The 16791-nt window shown below is 43.2% G+C and overlaps 1 protein-coding gene across 12 annotated transcripts in view; it reads left to right on the plus strand.

The window, feature by feature from the left end:
* masp1 (MBL associated serine protease 1) overlaps window positions 1–16791 on the plus strand; it is a 404010-nt gene that overhangs the window by 165909 nt on the left and 221310 nt on the right. For all 12 annotated transcript variants that reach the window (XR_009515996.1, XR_009516002.1, XM_059990875.1 and 9 more), the window contains one exon: window positions 13038–13116. Coding sequence is in view for 10 of the 12 variants with exons in the window: in XM_059990875.1 (XP_059846858.1) it covers window positions 13038–13116 (79 nt within the window). In the remaining 2 variants the exon portion in view is untranslated. The remainder of the gene's footprint in view (window positions 1–13037; window positions 13117–16791) is intronic.

Raw genomic sequence — 16791 nt, forward strand, 5'->3', positions numbered from 1 at the left:
GGAAACAATCAACTTCCACCTTAAATATATGACTTGGCCTCCACCGTAGTCTGTGGCAGAGCATTCCACAGATTTACAATCTCCTTTTTGGAATACATCTATCCAAAAAGTAGCATACCAACACAGAACTCCTGTGGAAACCTGTGGAATAATGTTGAAGAAACATTTGATGGCTGAGGCCCCGGATGTGGAGAGGATATTTCCCATGGTGGGGGATTGTAGGACAAGCAGGCACAGCCTGAGGATAGAGCAGCATCCAGTTAAAACAGATGTGGAGAAATTTCTTTAGCCAGAGAGTGGTGAATTTGTGGTATTTGTTACTACATGTACCTGTGGGGGCCAGGTCATTGGCAGAGTTTGTTAGGTTCTCGATTGGGCATGGACATTTTTACTACTCAGGGTAAAAGAGAGGCAAGAATGCGCAGGCGTGTGACATCAGCCAGTAGCGCGTGAAAGGTTTAAAAAGGCAAGGAATCTTCAACAGTTTTAGATTCAGAGCAAGACAGCCGAGTGAATGGCTGATTTTTTGGAGCGAAGGGAGTTTTTTACTACTTGGGGTAAAAGAGAGGCGAGACTGTGGTGACGTCAGCCAGTAGCACACGAAAGGTTTAAAAAGAAGACCGCCGTATCCATCGGGCAGCAGAGTGATAGGGTAGCAGAGTGGTAGTGCTTTGGCTCAACAGGCTTAGGTGGTAACGGGACAAGGCAAGGTAGGTTTAACTGTTAACTGTGGAAAGGAGGTAGTATGTGTGTGAGGCCAGTTTTCTGTGCTTGGTGTCAAATGTGGGGGGTTCCTGGAGTCTCCCAGTGTCCCAGATGGCTATATCTGCACCAGGAGTGTTGAGCTGCAGCTCCATGATCTTCGCCTGGTCAGGGAGAGCAAGGAGGTGATAGAGAGGAGTTATAGGCAGGTGGTCACACCAGGGCCACAGGAGACAGACTGGTCAGTAGGGGGAAAGGGAAGAGTCAGGTACTAGAAAGTACCCCTTTGGCTGTACTCCTTGACAATAAGTACTCCTGTTTGAGTATTGTTGGGGGGGAGAGCCTACCGGGGGGAAGCAGCAGTGGCCATGCCTCTGGCACAGAGTCTGGCCCTGTGGCTCAGAAGGATAGAGAAGGGAAGAGGAAGGCAGTAGTGATAGGGGACTCCAGTTAGGGGGTCAGACAGGCGATTCTGTGGACGCAGGAAAGAAACTCAAATGGTAGTTTGCCTCCCAGGTGCCAGGGTCCGGGATTTTTCAGATTTTGTCCAAGATATCCTGCAGTGGGAGGGAGAACAGCCAGAGGTCGTGGTACATATTGGTACCAATGACATAGATAGGAAAGGGAAGAAGTCCTGAAAACAGACTACAGGGAGTTAGGAAGGAAGTTGAGAAGCAGGACCATAAGGATATTAATCTCGGGATTACTGCCTGTGCCGTGCGACAGTGAGAATACGAATAGGATGAGGTGAAGGATAAATGTGTGGCTGAGGGATTGGAGCAGGGGGCAGGGATTCAGATTTCTGGATCATTGGGACCTATTTTGGGGTAGGTGTGACCTGTACAAAAAGGACGGGTTGCACTTGAATCCCGGGGACCTATATCATGTCAGGGAGTATTACTAAGGCTACTGGGGAGAGTTTAAACGAGAATTGTTGGTGGGTGGCAACCAAACTGAAGAGACTGGGGAAGAGGAGGTTGGCTCACAAATAAAGAACGCTTGTAGACAGTGTGAAAGGGAGGATAGGCAGGTGATAGAGAAGGGACACGCTCAGGCTGATGGTTTGAGATGTGTCTATTTTAATGCAAGGAGTGTTGTGAACAAAGCGGATGAGCTTAGAGCGTGGATCAGTACTTGGAGATATGATGTGGTGGCCATCACAGAGACTTGAATGGCTCAGGGACAGGAATGGTTACTTCAAGTGCCGAATTTTGGATGTTTCAGGAAAGACAGGGAGGGAGGCAAAAGAGGTGGAGGCATAGCACTGCTGATCAGAGATAGTGTCACGACTGCAGAAAAGGTGGACGCCATGGAGGGTTTTTCTACGGAGTCTCTGTGGGTGGAGGTTAGGAACAGGAAGGGTTAATAACTCTACTGGGTGTTTTTTTATAGGCCACCCAATAGTAACAGGGATATTGAGGAGCAGATACGGAAACAAATCCTGGAAAATTGTAATAATAACAGAGTTGTTGTGATGGTAGATTTTAATTTCCCAAATATAGAGTAGCATCTCCCTAGAGCAAGGGGTTTAGATGAGGTGGAGTTTGTTAGGTGTGTTCAGAAAGGTTTCTTGACACAAAATGTAGATAAGCCTACAAGAGGAGAGGCTGTACTTGATTTGGTATTGGGAAATGAACCTGGTCAGGTATCTCTCAGTGGGACAGCATTTTGGAGATAGTGATCATAATTGTGTCTCCTTTACAATAGCATTGGAAAGAGATAGGAACAGACAAGTTAGAAAAGCATTTAATTGCAGTAAGGGGAATTATGAGGCTATCAGGCAGGAAATTGGAGGCTTAAGTTGGAAACAGATATTCTCAGGGAAAAGTACGGAAGAAATGTGGCAAATATTCAGGGGATATTTGAGTAGAGTTCTGTATAGGTACTTTCCAATGAGACAGGGAAGTTATGGTAGGGTACAGGAACCGTGGTGTACAAAGACTGTAATAAATCTAGTCAAGAAGAAAAGAAAAGCTTACAAAAGGTTCAGAGAGCGAGGTAATGTTAGAGATCTAGAAGATTATAAGGCTGATAGGAAGGAGCTTAAGGAAATTAGGAGAGCCAGAAGGGGCCATGAGATGGCCTTGGCAGGCAAGATTAAGGAAAACCCAAAGGCATTCTACAAGTATGTGAAGAGCAAGAGGACAAGACATGAAAGAATAGGACCTATCAAGTGTGACAATGGGAAAGTATGTATGGAATTGGAGGAAATAGCAGAGGTACTTAATGAATAGTTTACTTCAGTATTCACTTTGGGAAAGGATTTTAGTGATGGTAGTGATGACTTGTAGCAGACTGAGAAGCTTGAGAATGTAAATATTAAGAAAGAGGATGTGCTGGAGCTTTTGGAAAGCATCAAGTTGGATAAGTCACTGGAACCGGATGAGATGTACCCCAGGCTACTGTGGGAGGCGAGGAAGGAGATCTCTGAGCCTCTGATGATCATCTTTGCATCATCAATGGGAATGGGAGAGGTTCCAGAGGATTGGAGGGTTGCAAATGTTGTTCCTTTATTCAAGAAAGGGAGTAGAGGTAGCTCAGGAAATTATAGACCAGTGAGTCTTACCTCAGTGGTTGGTAAGTTGATGTAGAAGATCCTGAGATGCAGTATTTATGAACATTTGGAGAAGTATAATATGATTAGAAGTAGTCAGCATGGCTTTGTCAAGGGCAGGTCGTGCCTTACGAGCTTGATTGAATTTTTTGAGGATGTGACTAAACACATTGATGAAGGAAGAACAGTAGATGTAGTCTATATGGATTTCAGCAAGATATTTGATAAGGTACCCCATGCAGGACTTATTGAGAAAGTAAGGGGGCATGGGATTCAAGGGGACATTGCTTTGTGGATCCAGAACTGGCTTGCCCACAGAAGGCAGAGTGGTTGTAGATGGGTCACTTTCTGCATGGAGGTCGGTGACCAGAGGCATGCCTCAGGGATCTGTTCTGAGATCCTTACTCTTCTTGGTTTTTATAAATGACCTGGATGAGGAAGTGGAGGGATGGGTTAGTAAGTTTGCAGATGACACGAAGGTTGGAGGTGTTGTGGATAGTGTGGAGAGCTGTTAGATGTTATAGCGGGATATTGATAGAATGCAAAACTGGGCTGAGACATGGCAGATAGAGTTCAACCCAGATAAATGTCAGGTGATTCATTTTGGTAGGTCAAATATGATGGCAGAACCTAGTATTAATGGTAAGACTCTTGGCAGTGTGGAGGATCAGAGGGATCTTGGGGTCCAAGTCCATAGGATGCTCAAAGCAGCAGCGCAGGTTCACTCTGTGGTTAAGAAGGTGTACGGTGTATTGGCCTTCATCAATCATAGAATTGAATTTAGAAGCCAAGAGGTAATGTTACAGCTATATAGGACCCTGGTCAGACCCCACTTGGAGTACTGTGCTCATTTCTGGTTGCCTCACTACAGGAAGGATGTGGAAGCCATAGAAAGGGTGCAGAGGAAATTTACAAGGATGTTGCCTGGATTGGGGAGCATGCCTTATGGAAACAGATTGAGTGAACTCGGCCTTTTCTCCTTGGAGCGACAGAGGATGATGATAGGTGACTTGGTAGAGGTGTATAAGATGATGAGAGACATTGATCATGTGGATAGTTGGAGGCTTTTTCCTTTAGATGCTGTTCTTGAATTGCTGAGTGTGTACCTTCAGGCCTCTGTACCTTCTACCTGATGGTAACAGTGAGAAAAGGTCATGCCCTGGGTGCTGGAGGTCCTTAATAATGGATGCTGTCTTTCTGAGACATGGGGGACTTGAAAATGCATGTAGATTGGGAATGTCAGGTTGGTGCTGGATCACAGGATGGGGAAATTTTAAAATGTCTATGACCAGATTTTTTAGAGCAGCTTGTGATTGAGCCCATTCGAGGATCAGCTATTCTCGTATGGGTGTTGTGTAATGAAGCAGAATTGATAAGAGAGTTTAGGGTCAAAATACCTAAGGGCAAGTGATCATAATGTGATCAAATTCACTCTGAAATATGAGAAGGAGAAGCTAAAATCAGATGTATCAGTAGTACAGTGGAGTAAAGGGAATTATAGAGGCATGAGAGAGGAATTGGCCAGAATTAATTGGAAAAGAACACTGGCAGGGATGATGGCAGAGTAGCAATGCTGAAGTTTCTGGAAGCAATTCAGAAGGCACAGGATATATGCAATCCAAAGAGGAGTAAGTATTCTGAAGACAAGTTGACATAACTGTGTGTAACAAGAGAAGTCAAAGCCAAAGAGAGGGCATATAATAGAGCAAAAATTAGTGGGAAGTTTGAGGATTGGGCAGTAGATGTAGTGTATATGGATTTCAGCAAAGCATTTGATAAGTTACCCCATGCAAGACTTATTGAGAAAGTAAGGGGGCAAGGGATTCAAGGGGACATTGCTTTGTGGATCCAGAACTAGCTTGCCCACAGAAAGCAAAGTGTGGTTGTAGACAGGTCATATTCTGCATGGAGGTCGGTCACCAGTACGGTGCCTCAGGAATCTGTTCTGTAACCCTTACTATTCATGATTTTTGTAAATGACCTGGATGAGAAAGTGGAGAGATGGGTTTATAAGTTTGCTGATGACACAGAAGTTGGAGGTGTTGTGGATAGTGTGGATGGCTGTCAGAAGTTACAGCAGGACTTTGATAGGATGCAAAACTGGGCAACTGGGCTGAGAAGTGGCAGATGAAGTTTAACCCAGATAGTTGTGAAGTGGTTCATTTTGGTAGGTCAAATATGATGGCAAAATATGGTATTAATGATAAGACTCTTGGCAGTGTGGACGATCAGAGGGATCTTGGGGTCCGAGTCCATAGGACACTCAAAGCAGCTGTGCAGGTTGACTTTGTGGTTAAGAAGGTGTACAGTGTATCGGTCTTCATCAATCATGGAATTAAATTTAGAAGCCAAAAGGTAATTTTGTAGCTATAAAGGACCCTGGTCAGACCCCACTTGGTGTACTGTGCTCATTTCTGGTCGCCTCACTACAGGAAGGATGTGGAAGCCATAGAAAGGGTGCAGAGGAGATTTACAAGGATGTTGTCTGGATTGGGGAGCATGCCATATGAGAATAGGTTGAGTGAACTCAGCCTTTTCTCCTTGGAGTGACTGAGGATGAGAGGTGACCTGATAGAGGTGTATAAGATGATGAGAGGCATTGATCGTGTGGATCGTCAGAGGCTTTTTCCCAGGACTGAAATGCGTGCCACAAGAGGACACAGGTTTATGGTTGTGGGGAGTAGGTACAGAGGAGATGTTGGGTAAGTTATACGCAGAGAGTGGTGCGTGCGTGGAATGGGCTGCCAACAACGGTGGTGGAGGCAGATACAATAGGGTCTTTTAAGATACTTTTAGATAGGTACATGGTGCTTAGTAAAATAGAGGGCTGCAGGCAAGCCTAGTAATTTCTAAGGTAGGGACATTTTCGGCACAACTTTGTGGACCGAAGGGCCTGTATTGTGCTGTAAGGTTTTGTGTGTTTCTATGTTTCTGTGGCATCAAATGTTACGGGGAGAAGGCTGAGGAATGGTTGAGGAAGGGGAAAAAAAGGATCAGCCATGATTGAATGGTGGAGCAAACTTGATGGACCAAATGGCCTAATTCTGTTCCTATGTCTTATGCTGTTATGATGTTTTTAAGTTTTACACCTTAAAAACCTTACCGTTGCTGTCATCTATTATCTAAGACTGAGGCAGCCCTGGAGACAAGCGAAGTTGCCATATTCGGCCTTCATCTCCCCACTCAGTTTCCTGCAGTGATACTAGTGGCTGTGGAGAAGTTTATCATTTCTGCTTCCACAGATCTGAGTTCAAAAGTTTGACGTTATGTTACCGTTTAATAAAACTCTAATTAGGGCTCATCTGGAATATTGCATACAGTTCTAGTCGCCCTACTATAGGAAGGATGTTGAAGCTTTGCTGAGGTTTACCAGAATGCTGGCTGGATTAGAGGGTACGTACCTTAATGAAGGGTGGACAACTTTTGATTGTTTTCTCTGGAGCAGTGGATCTGAGAAGAGATCTGATCGAGGTGTATAAGATTATGAGAGGCATTGCTATAGTAGACAGACAATGTGTTTTCCCAGGGTTTAAATTAGAGCATTGAGTATAGGAGTTGGGATGTAATGTTAAAATTGTAGAAGGCATTGGTGAGACAAAATTTGTATTGTATACAGTTCTGGTCACCGAATTATAGGAAAGATGTCAACAAAATAGAGTACAGAGAAGATTTACTAGAATGTTATCAGCACCTAAGTTACAGAGAAAGGTTGAATAAGTTAGGTCTTTATTCTTTGGAGTGTATAAGGTTGAGGGTGGACTTGATAGAGGTATTTAAAATTATGAGGGGGATAGATAGAGTTGACGTGGATAGGCTTTTTCCATTGAGAGTAGGGGAGATTCAAACATGAGTTGAGAGTTAAGGGGCAAAAGTTTAAGGGTAACACAAGGGGGATCTTTTTTATTCAGAGAGTGGTAGCTGTGTGGAACTAGCTTCCAGTAGAAGTGGTAGAGGCAGGTTCGATATTATCATTTAAAAAAAATTGGATAGGTATATGGACAGGAAAGGAATGGAGGGTTATGGGCCGAGTGCAGGTTGGTGGGACTAGGTGAGAGTAAGCGTTCGGCATGGACTAGAAGGGCCAAGATGGCCTGTTTCCGTGCTGTAATTATTATATGGTTATACGGTTAAATGTCTAAAACTGGAGGGCATGCATTGAGTGAGAAAGGGGTTAATTTTAAAGTAGATATGAGGGGCAAGTTTTTTTTCCGCAGAGAGTGGTGGGTGCCTGGAATGCATTGTCTGGGGTGGTGGGAGAGGCAGTTACATTTGAGACTTTGAAGAGATGTTTAGATAGGCACATGGATGTGAAGTAAATGGAAGAATATGGACATTGTGTCGGCAGAAGAGATTGTTTGCCATTTGATTACTAATTTATTTGGTTCGGTATTACTTTTTGAGGCAAAGAGTCTTTTGCTGTTCTATGTGACGGCAGATGGAGGAGAAGAGTGGGTAGTACGAAGCCAATAGTAAAACTGCAGCATTGAGGGTCATTCTGGAAGGCTTTTAAAACAGGGCTCAATGGGTAGAGCTGGGAGTAGATAGTCCCAAGTAGGTTCATGCCTAACTGATAGGAGACGTCTGGAAGAGAAATAAGAGAAATAATGAGAGTTCCCAGCTAATGTCACGGTAGTGTAGCAGTTAGTGTGACACTACTATGACTTGGGACATTGGAGTTTGTCAATCTCAATCTTAATCATCAACCTTAGCATCCTCTGTAAGGAGTCTCTGTACTTCCTCCCCGTTGGATGGGTGGGTTTCCTCCTACAGTACAAGGACAAACCAGCTAGTAGGTTAATTGGTCATTGCAAATTGTCCCACGATTAGGCTAGGGTTAAAACAGGGGTTGTTGGGGGGCAAGACTGGAGGGCCGGAAGGGCCTGTTCTGTGATGTCAGAAGTAAATGCCCGGTCATTTCAGATTGATTCCACTGCTCTTTAGAACAGAATTCCAAAAACAGGACCTTAGAGGAAAGTGCTTTTTCTTGTTTGAAATAAATGACCTTTTATTTTCTATCGATAACCCCTGATTTTAGACTCTCCCATAAGAGGGAACATCCTCTCCATAACCACCTTGAAAAGACCACTCAGATTTTTTATGTTTCAATCAAATCCTTTCTCCCTGCTCTAACTCCAGTGGATACTCCAGTGGTCTGTTCAACCATCCTTCAGAAAACAACCCTCCCATTCCCAGTATTAGATGCAGGGGAGACTAGGACTAGAGGGTACAACCTCAGAACAGATGAATGTCCTTTTAGAACAGAGATGAAGAGGAATTTCTTTAGCCAGATGGCAGTAAGTCTGTGGAATTTATTGCCATAAACAGCTGTGGCAGCCAAGTCATTGGGTATATTTAAAGCAGAAGTTAATAGGTTCTTTCTTTTTCAATCTTTTTATTATTATTAATAATATGAACAAAATACAAATGATATATTAATAAAGAAATTACAAACATACAAATTCCATTACAGATGAAAAAAAAAACATAGACATTGGTTACAGTATAAATGAGTTTACTAAAACATGAACCATACAGTATATGTATGAACATAATAAGTCTGGATATTTCATAATATATGATATAAAAGAAATAGAAAAAAGAGAAAAAAAATTATAATGCTAATAGGTTAAGTTAATAGGTTCTTGATTAGTCAGGACGTCAAAGGTTACGGAGAGAAGGCAGGAGAATGAGGTTGAGAGGAATAATAAATGCAGGGTGCCTTCAAGTGAGTGAATCCAAGAAACAAATCTGGTCCAGATGGAGTACCTGGCCAAGTACTGAAGAACCGTGCCACCAACTGGTTGGTGTATTCAAGGATATTTTCAACCTCTTGCTCCAGCAGAGTGTGTTACCTACCTTCTTCAAACAGGGTTCAATCATACCACTGCCCAAGAAGAGCGTGGTAATCTGTCTAAATGACTATCACCCAGTGGCATTTATTTACACAGTAATGATGTGTTTTGAGAGGCTGGTGTTGAAGCATATCAATTCCTGTGTGGCATCTTGGATCTGCTCTAATTCACCTACCGAAGCAATAGGTTTACAGCAGATGCTATGTCATTGGCTCTTCACACAACCCTGGAATAACTGGACAGCAAAGATGTATACATCAGGATGCTTTTTATCAATTACAGGTTGGCATTTAACACCATCATCCCCTTAAAGCTAATCAGTAAACTCCAGGACCTTGGCCTCAATACCCCCCTTGTGCAATTGGATCCTGGATTTCATCACTTGTAGACCCCAGTCAGTTCAGATTGGCAAAAATCACAGTGGGGATGTGTACTTAGCCCTATACCTATCACTTTATTGCTAAGTACAGCTCCAAAATCATATTCAAGTTTACTAATGACACCACCCATAGTGGGCTGTATTAAAGTTGGTGATAGATCAGCATACAGGAGGAAGATTGAAAATTTGGCTGAGTGATGTAGTGACAACAACTTCACACTCAATGTCAATAAGACCAAGGAGCTGATGGTAGATTTCAGAACATGGAAACCAGAGGTCCATGAGCCAGTAATCATTGGAGAGGGTCAGTAACTTAAAATTCCTGGGTGTCACAATCTCAGAGGACCTGTCCTGAACCCATCATATAAATATAATTGTGAGGAAAGCACAATGGTGCCTCTATTTCCTCAGGAGTCTGCAGAAATTCGGCATATCATCAAAAACCTTGGCAAACTTCTATCGATGTGTGGTGGAAAGTGTGCTGACTGGCTGTATCATGGCCTGGAATGGGAACATCAATGCCTTTGAGCAGTAGTGGATTCAGCCCAGTACATCACTGGTAAAACCCTCCCAAAGATTTAGCACATCTACGTGAAACATTGCCATAGAAAAGCGGCATCCATCATCAAAGAACCTCACCACCCAGGACATTCTCTTTTCTCACTGCTGCCATCAAGTAGAAGGTACAGGTACCTCAAAACTCGCACCTGTTCAAGAACAGTTACTACCCCTCAACCATCAGTCTCTTGAACAAAACTCATTTAAGGACTCTTTTATCTTGTTATTTCATGCTCATTATTTGTTGCTATCTTGTTTATAGTTTACAGTTCCTGATGTTTACAGTTTACAGATCCTGTTTACAGTTAATGTTTCATAGATTTGCTAAATATGCCTGCACAAAAAGAATCTCAGGGTTGTATGTGGTGCCATGTATATACTCGGTTAATAAATTTTACTATGAACTTTGAAATCAGCCGTGATGGAATGGCAGAGCAGTCTCAATGGGCTGAATTGCCTAATTCTGCTCCTATGTCTTCTGATCTTATCAAGTTCAAGTTTGTTTATTGTCATCTGACTACAGATAAACTAACAAATGAAACAATGTTCCTCCAGACAACAGTGCACCCATAAAACATATATCACTCACAGCATGTAAAATATAAACATAAATAAGTTTATTAAATATAATTCAAAATACATATTCCACACAGCATAGGTAAACAGTAAACAGCTCACTCTCCTAGTTACACGACCTCAGTGGTGGCAGGGTATTCATTTGTCTCACAGCCTGAGGGAAGAAGCTGTTACCCAGTCTGGAAGTCTGATTCCTGATGTTCCTGTACCTCCTTCTTGATAACTGGATGAAAGAGATTGTGATAGGGATCCACAACAATAATTCAGCCACTCCCATCTACAACACTCCCTGGAAATGTCACAAACGGGGTTGTAGGGGGAGGGTGGGCGGAGGAGATTTCATCAGTTTTTACTATCCTCTGTAGGGGCTTGCAGTCTGATGCCTTGCAGCTTCTATACCACACAATGCAGCCAGATTTGATATTAGATTTATTTTTTAATAGATTGTTTTCTAAACCACAAACTTTTAGTTTCCAGAAACGTTTGTAGTATCTTATGAAATACCTCCTAGAAACCTAAATGTATGACTGAACATCACTGAGTCGTGGCTGAAAGAAGGCCATAGTTGGGGGCTTAACATCAAAGGATATACTTTGTATCGAAAGGACAGGCAGGAAGGCATAGGCTGTGGTGTGGGTCTGTTGGTAAGAGATGGAATTACATCTTTAGAAAGAGGCTTCATAGGGTCATAGCCAAAGGGTGGTAGTGGGGACAAGTTCCCACTGCTAAACAAATGCTCTTCATGGCGTGTGTCTCAAACAGCCTCTGACAACCAAGTCCAACTCCTGGCCTTCACGTGTGGCGTAGTTTTTATGCCCGGCGGAGCTGTTCTCACTGACAGGAGAAGGGGCAAAGGTGGGCCACTGGCGCCTTAAAACCAGTTGCTCCGGGCAGATGGGGCTTGTTAACCACGGATGGTAGCTCATCTAGGAGAGGGAATACTCCGATTTCAAACCTCCAGCTGCCTTGTGGTTATACCCGCTCACGGGATAGGCTTTGGGAGGAAACCCAGAGGAAAAATCCGGAGTCGGAGTCCCAAAGGCGGCTGACTCTGTACTCGGCACCGGCACGGCAACTCCTGCGATGCTGCTGGCACCAAACCGTATCGACCTCCGTCGTTCCTTTGGACTTGTCGTCAGCATGGAGAGGGGGGTCCCACTGCATGGGCAACAGATGGATTTCCGTATCAACTCTGCCCTGGCTTGCGCCCTGGAGAAGCCACTTCCGGTGACTACCAGAGACGCAGTATCAATGGTCGACCACGACCGATGGAGGCCATGTAGGGTCAGAGAGTGTTGAATCTTTGTGGGTGGAATTAAGAAACATGCAAGGGTGAAAAACCATTATGGGAATCATATGTAAGCCTTCAAGTACAACTTTGTAGTAGCCAAGATGTGGCATTGAGATTGCAAAGGGAGCTGGAAAAGCGATGTAATAAGGATAATGTCACATTTGTGATGGGATCTTCAATATGCCAGGGAACTGGGAAATCAGGTTGGTACCCACTCAGAAAAGAGGGAATTTGTTGAATGTCTATGAGACGATTTTTTAATGCAGCTTGTGCTTCAGCCTACTCAGGAAAAGGCTGTCTTAGATTGGGTGTTGTGTAATAGCCCAGCTCTTCTTAGGGAGCTTAATGTAAAGAAACCCCTAGGAGACAGTGATCATAATATGAATGAATTCATGTTGCATTTGGAGAGGGAGAAGCATAAGACACATCAGTAGCACAAAAGAGTAAGGGGAGTTACAGAAGCATGAGAGAGGAGCTTGCCCAGGTGGATTGAAGGAGGATACTGGTGGAGATGACGGCAGAACGGAAATGACTGATGTTTCTGGGGATTCTGTGGATGAGAACTGAGTTTTAATAGACTGCAGATGATGGTTTAGAAATGAATGGCATCTGACTCCTATTTGCTGCCAGTGTAGATAATCTGTGAAGGGTGTCGGCTCAGAAGGTAACTGTTTATTCATTTCTATTGATGCTGCCTGACCTGCTGAGTTCCTCCAGCATTTTAAGCGTGTTACTCTGGATTTCTAATACCTGCAGAATCCCTTGTGTTTTCAACAGATTACTTGATCACAGGCAGCAATAATTGTTAGCCTCCGTGAAGCAAGACTCAGCACAGAGCAGCTGTCAGTGCTGATTCCCTGTGGGTGATGACAATTTATTTGACTAGTGGGGGGCATTTGATTTAGAATATAGAACATAGAACAGGAACAGACCCTTCGGCCCACAAAGTTTGCTGATCAAAATAAATTAGTAATCAAATGGCCAACTAAACTAATCTCTTCTGCCTGCACAATGTCCTTATCCTCCCAGAATCAGAATCAGGTTTATTATCACCGGCACTTTCCAGGCACGCATCACTCTCTGTGTAAAAAAATTTTGATAGCCTTTGTTTGGTCTTTGTTTCAGGGTGGGGATGAGGTGGAAGCCTATCAGATTGAATGCCTGAAGTCAGGGAAATGGAGCAGTGGAATTCCGACCTGTAAAGGTAAGTCAGGTGCTTCGGACATTACAGTGGATTCTGGTTAATCGGAAGAGATCAGGACCAGTACATTTTGGCCTGGTTAAGCAGCTGTCTTAATTAGCTAAAGTTTCATGGAAATAGTTAAAAAGGTATAAAAAAGACAAATGACCATTTAACTGAGTAACAAATTATGTATTTAAATAAAATACAGAACAAATTAGAACACTACTAATACTACAGTACTGTAAACCTGTGTATTAGTTCCTAATTGTTACTGATGAAAAAAATTTATCTAGTGTATGCTGGCATGTTCTTTTGATTGACTAAATGAACAAAATCAGTGCAGACACCAAATGGAGATAATGCTGTCGATGATTGTGTCCTCTATATATTCAACTTTGTCTTGCTGCTTATTTCTCACAAAAAACTGTTTACTTTAGGCACGGTATAATGTCTAACAGCCACACATGACTGATGCTAGTTGGAAACTGTTCGGCAACAGTCTCCTATCCCAATTTAGTGGCATTGTGTCCCTAATAAATGAAAGAGTTGTGCCAAATAAGTGGCTGTCCTGATTAACCGATGGCCCAATTTACCAGAATCCACTGTATATCTAAACAGGCAACTACAAACACGGTGTGAATAATAAACTGAAATAAATTCAGGGAACAATGGAAGCACTGCACAGGTCAGACAGACTCTGGACAGAGAGATGCATCGTCAGTGCTTCAGATCAAAGACTTCCAAAGTTCAAATTCAAAGTAAATTTATTATCAAAGTACATATAGTTCACCATATACAACCCTGAGATTCATTTTCTTGTAGGCAATCACAGTAAATACTAGAAACACAATAGAATCAAATAGAATGAATGAAAGACCAGACCTAACAAGATGGACAAATAGACAAGGTGCAAAAGATAACAAACAGTCAAATACAAAAAGAAAAATAATAATAATAATAATAATAATAAATAAATAAACAATAAACATTGAGAATCTGAGATGAAGTGTCCTTGAAAGTGAGACCATAGGTCATGCGAACAGTACAGTGTTGGGGTGAATGAAGCTGAAATTATTGTCTATTATTATTGGTTCAGAAGCTTGATAACTTCCTGAACCTGGTGGTGCAGGTCTGAGGCTCCTGGACCTCCTTCTTGATGGGAGCAGTGGGAAGAGAGTATGGCTAAATGAAGGGATTCCTTGATAATGGTTGCTGCTTTTTTGCAACAGTGCTCCATGTAGCTGTGCTCAGTGGTGGGAAGGGTTGTACCTGTAATGGACTGGGTCATATCCACTACTTTTTGTAGGCTTTTCTGGTCAAGGATATTGGTGTTTCCATACGAGGCTGTGATACAACCAGTCAATATACTCTTCACCACAATCTATAGAGGTTTGTCAAAGTTTTAGATGACATGCTAAATCTTCACAAATTTCTAAGAAAAGTTACTAACAGAAAAGATCAAAATGAACTTTTACATTGCAGAGAAGGTAAGAAGTGGAAAGAGACTGGACAATCTGTATGAGGGAGAATATAATGAAATCTGGATGGTGACATTGGAAACAGTTGGAAGGGACACTCAGAGCAAAGAAGGATCGGGAAGGGGTGGGGTAGCGAGCCGCCATTTTATTCCCTTTAGTGCAGAGGGACACTGCTTAACTCACAGCAAGTCAGAATGACAATCTGTGTGATTTCTGTGGAGCACACATGGTTTTAACTACATGGAATCAGTTAGGGACATTTTTAATAGTATCCTGGCGTGGACCTAATTCGCCTAAAGTGTCCAACTCTGCCGTCATGGATCTATCTATCTTATCTGCCAGTGGGAAGGGTTGAAGAGAAGACAGCTATTTCCTCAGCGGTTTGATCGAAGCACAACTACTCAAGCATGTGGACATCAGTGAGTTAGACCATCGGAAAGGATTTAAAAGGAGTCAGTTTTTTCTCAGCAGTTTGCTCGAGGCACGACTGTGCAAGTGTGTTGTCATAAGCACGTTAGACCGACAGGAAGAATTTAAAAGAAGACAGCTTTATAGAGCAGGCCTCAGAGTAGAGGGAGACAGAGTAAGAGGGCTTTAGTTCAACGGGGCTTTAGCGATAACGGGTCGAGACAAGGTAAGCTACTTGTGAGGAATAGGAAGTACATCTGTGAGGCCAGTGTTCTGTACTGTGTGTCAGATGTAGGATGTCCGGGAGACTCCTAGCCTCCTGGACTGCCACATCTGCGCCAGGTGTGTCGAGCTGCAGTTCCTTAGGAACCGGGTTAGGGAATTGGAGCTGCTGCTCGATGACCTTCACCTGGTCAGGGAAAGTGAGGAGGTGATAGAGAGGAGTTATACACAAGAAGTCACACTGGGGCCTCGAGAGACAGAGGGTAGCAGTCAGGAGAGGGAAGGGCAAGAGTCAGATACTAGAGATTATCCCTGTGGTCCCCTTAACAATAAGTACTCCTGTTTGAACACTGTTGAGGGGGGCATGTGGCGTACCGGGGGGAAGCAACAGTGGCGTGTCTCTGGCACAGAGTCTGGCCCTGTGGCTCAGAAGGGTAGGGAAAGGAAGAAGATGGCAGCAGGTGATAGGGGACTGTAAAATTAGGGGGTCAGAGAGGCGATTCTGTGGACGCAGGAAAGAAACACAGACGGTAGTTTGAGAGAATTCAGCAGTGAACCCTGGCATTAAAAGGCACTTCCATCACGATATCCCCCAGCACCAACTTTCCAGGGTTCTTGGTGGACTACCCACATAAATATCACAGCTGCTGAAGCAGATCATAAGACCATAAAACATAGGAGCTGGATTAGGTTATTCAACCCATCAATATCCAAAATCAGTAGAATCTCTTGTATTTAACTGTAAAAAGAATCCCACCTGCTAATTCTGCCCATCACTGAATCAACCAGTATCACTCTGCAGACTGTGCACCCCTCATGTTTCACTTTCTCACCTGTCATTCTACTCTCAATACGTTTGACCACAATAAGGATTGCTGTTAGTCATCGAGCACTTGATAGCTCTCAAGTTATTCCAACTATCCTGTCACATACTGAAGGACATGAGGGATAATCTGAATTTTAAGGACAAAAACATGGTTTCTGACCTTGAAAAAATGGTTTCTTTCTGAACAAAAGCAATTTTGTAATAAACCCCAGCAACTGTATCTTCAGTCAAGTAGGGCGCTATGGTAGCGTAGCGATTAGCATGACGCTATTACAGCTTGGGCATAGGAGTTCAATTCCGGCACAATCTATAAGGAGTTTGTACATTTTGTCCGTGACTGCGTGGGTTTCCTCCAGGTGCTGTGGTTTTCTCCCACATTCTAAATACCAGTTAGTAGGTTCATTGGTCCTTGTAAATTTCCTGTATTTAGGCTAAGGTTAAAATAGAGGGGTTGCGGGCAGTGTGGGCTTGTTGAGCCAGTGACTCCAGAATGTATTTCTAAACAAATTAATAAGTAAATAGAAACATAGAAAACCTACAGCATAATACAAGCCCTTCGGCCTATGATGCTGTTGATAACATGTACTCACTTTAGAAATTACCTAGGGTTGCCCATTGCCCTCTATTTTTATAAGCTCCATGTATCTTTCCAGGATCTCTTAAAAGACCCTATCGTATCTGCCTCCACCGCCGCCACCGGCAGCCCATTCCACGCACTCACCACTCTCTGAGTAAAAAAAGTTACCCCTGACATCTCCTCTG

Source organism: Hypanus sabinus, chromosome 2, assembly GCF_030144855.1.
Source record: "Hypanus sabinus isolate sHypSab1 chromosome 2, sHypSab1.hap1, whole genome shotgun sequence".
NCBI classification, from domain to species: domain Eukaryota; kingdom Metazoa; phylum Chordata; class Chondrichthyes; order Myliobatiformes; family Dasyatidae; genus Hypanus; species Hypanus sabinus.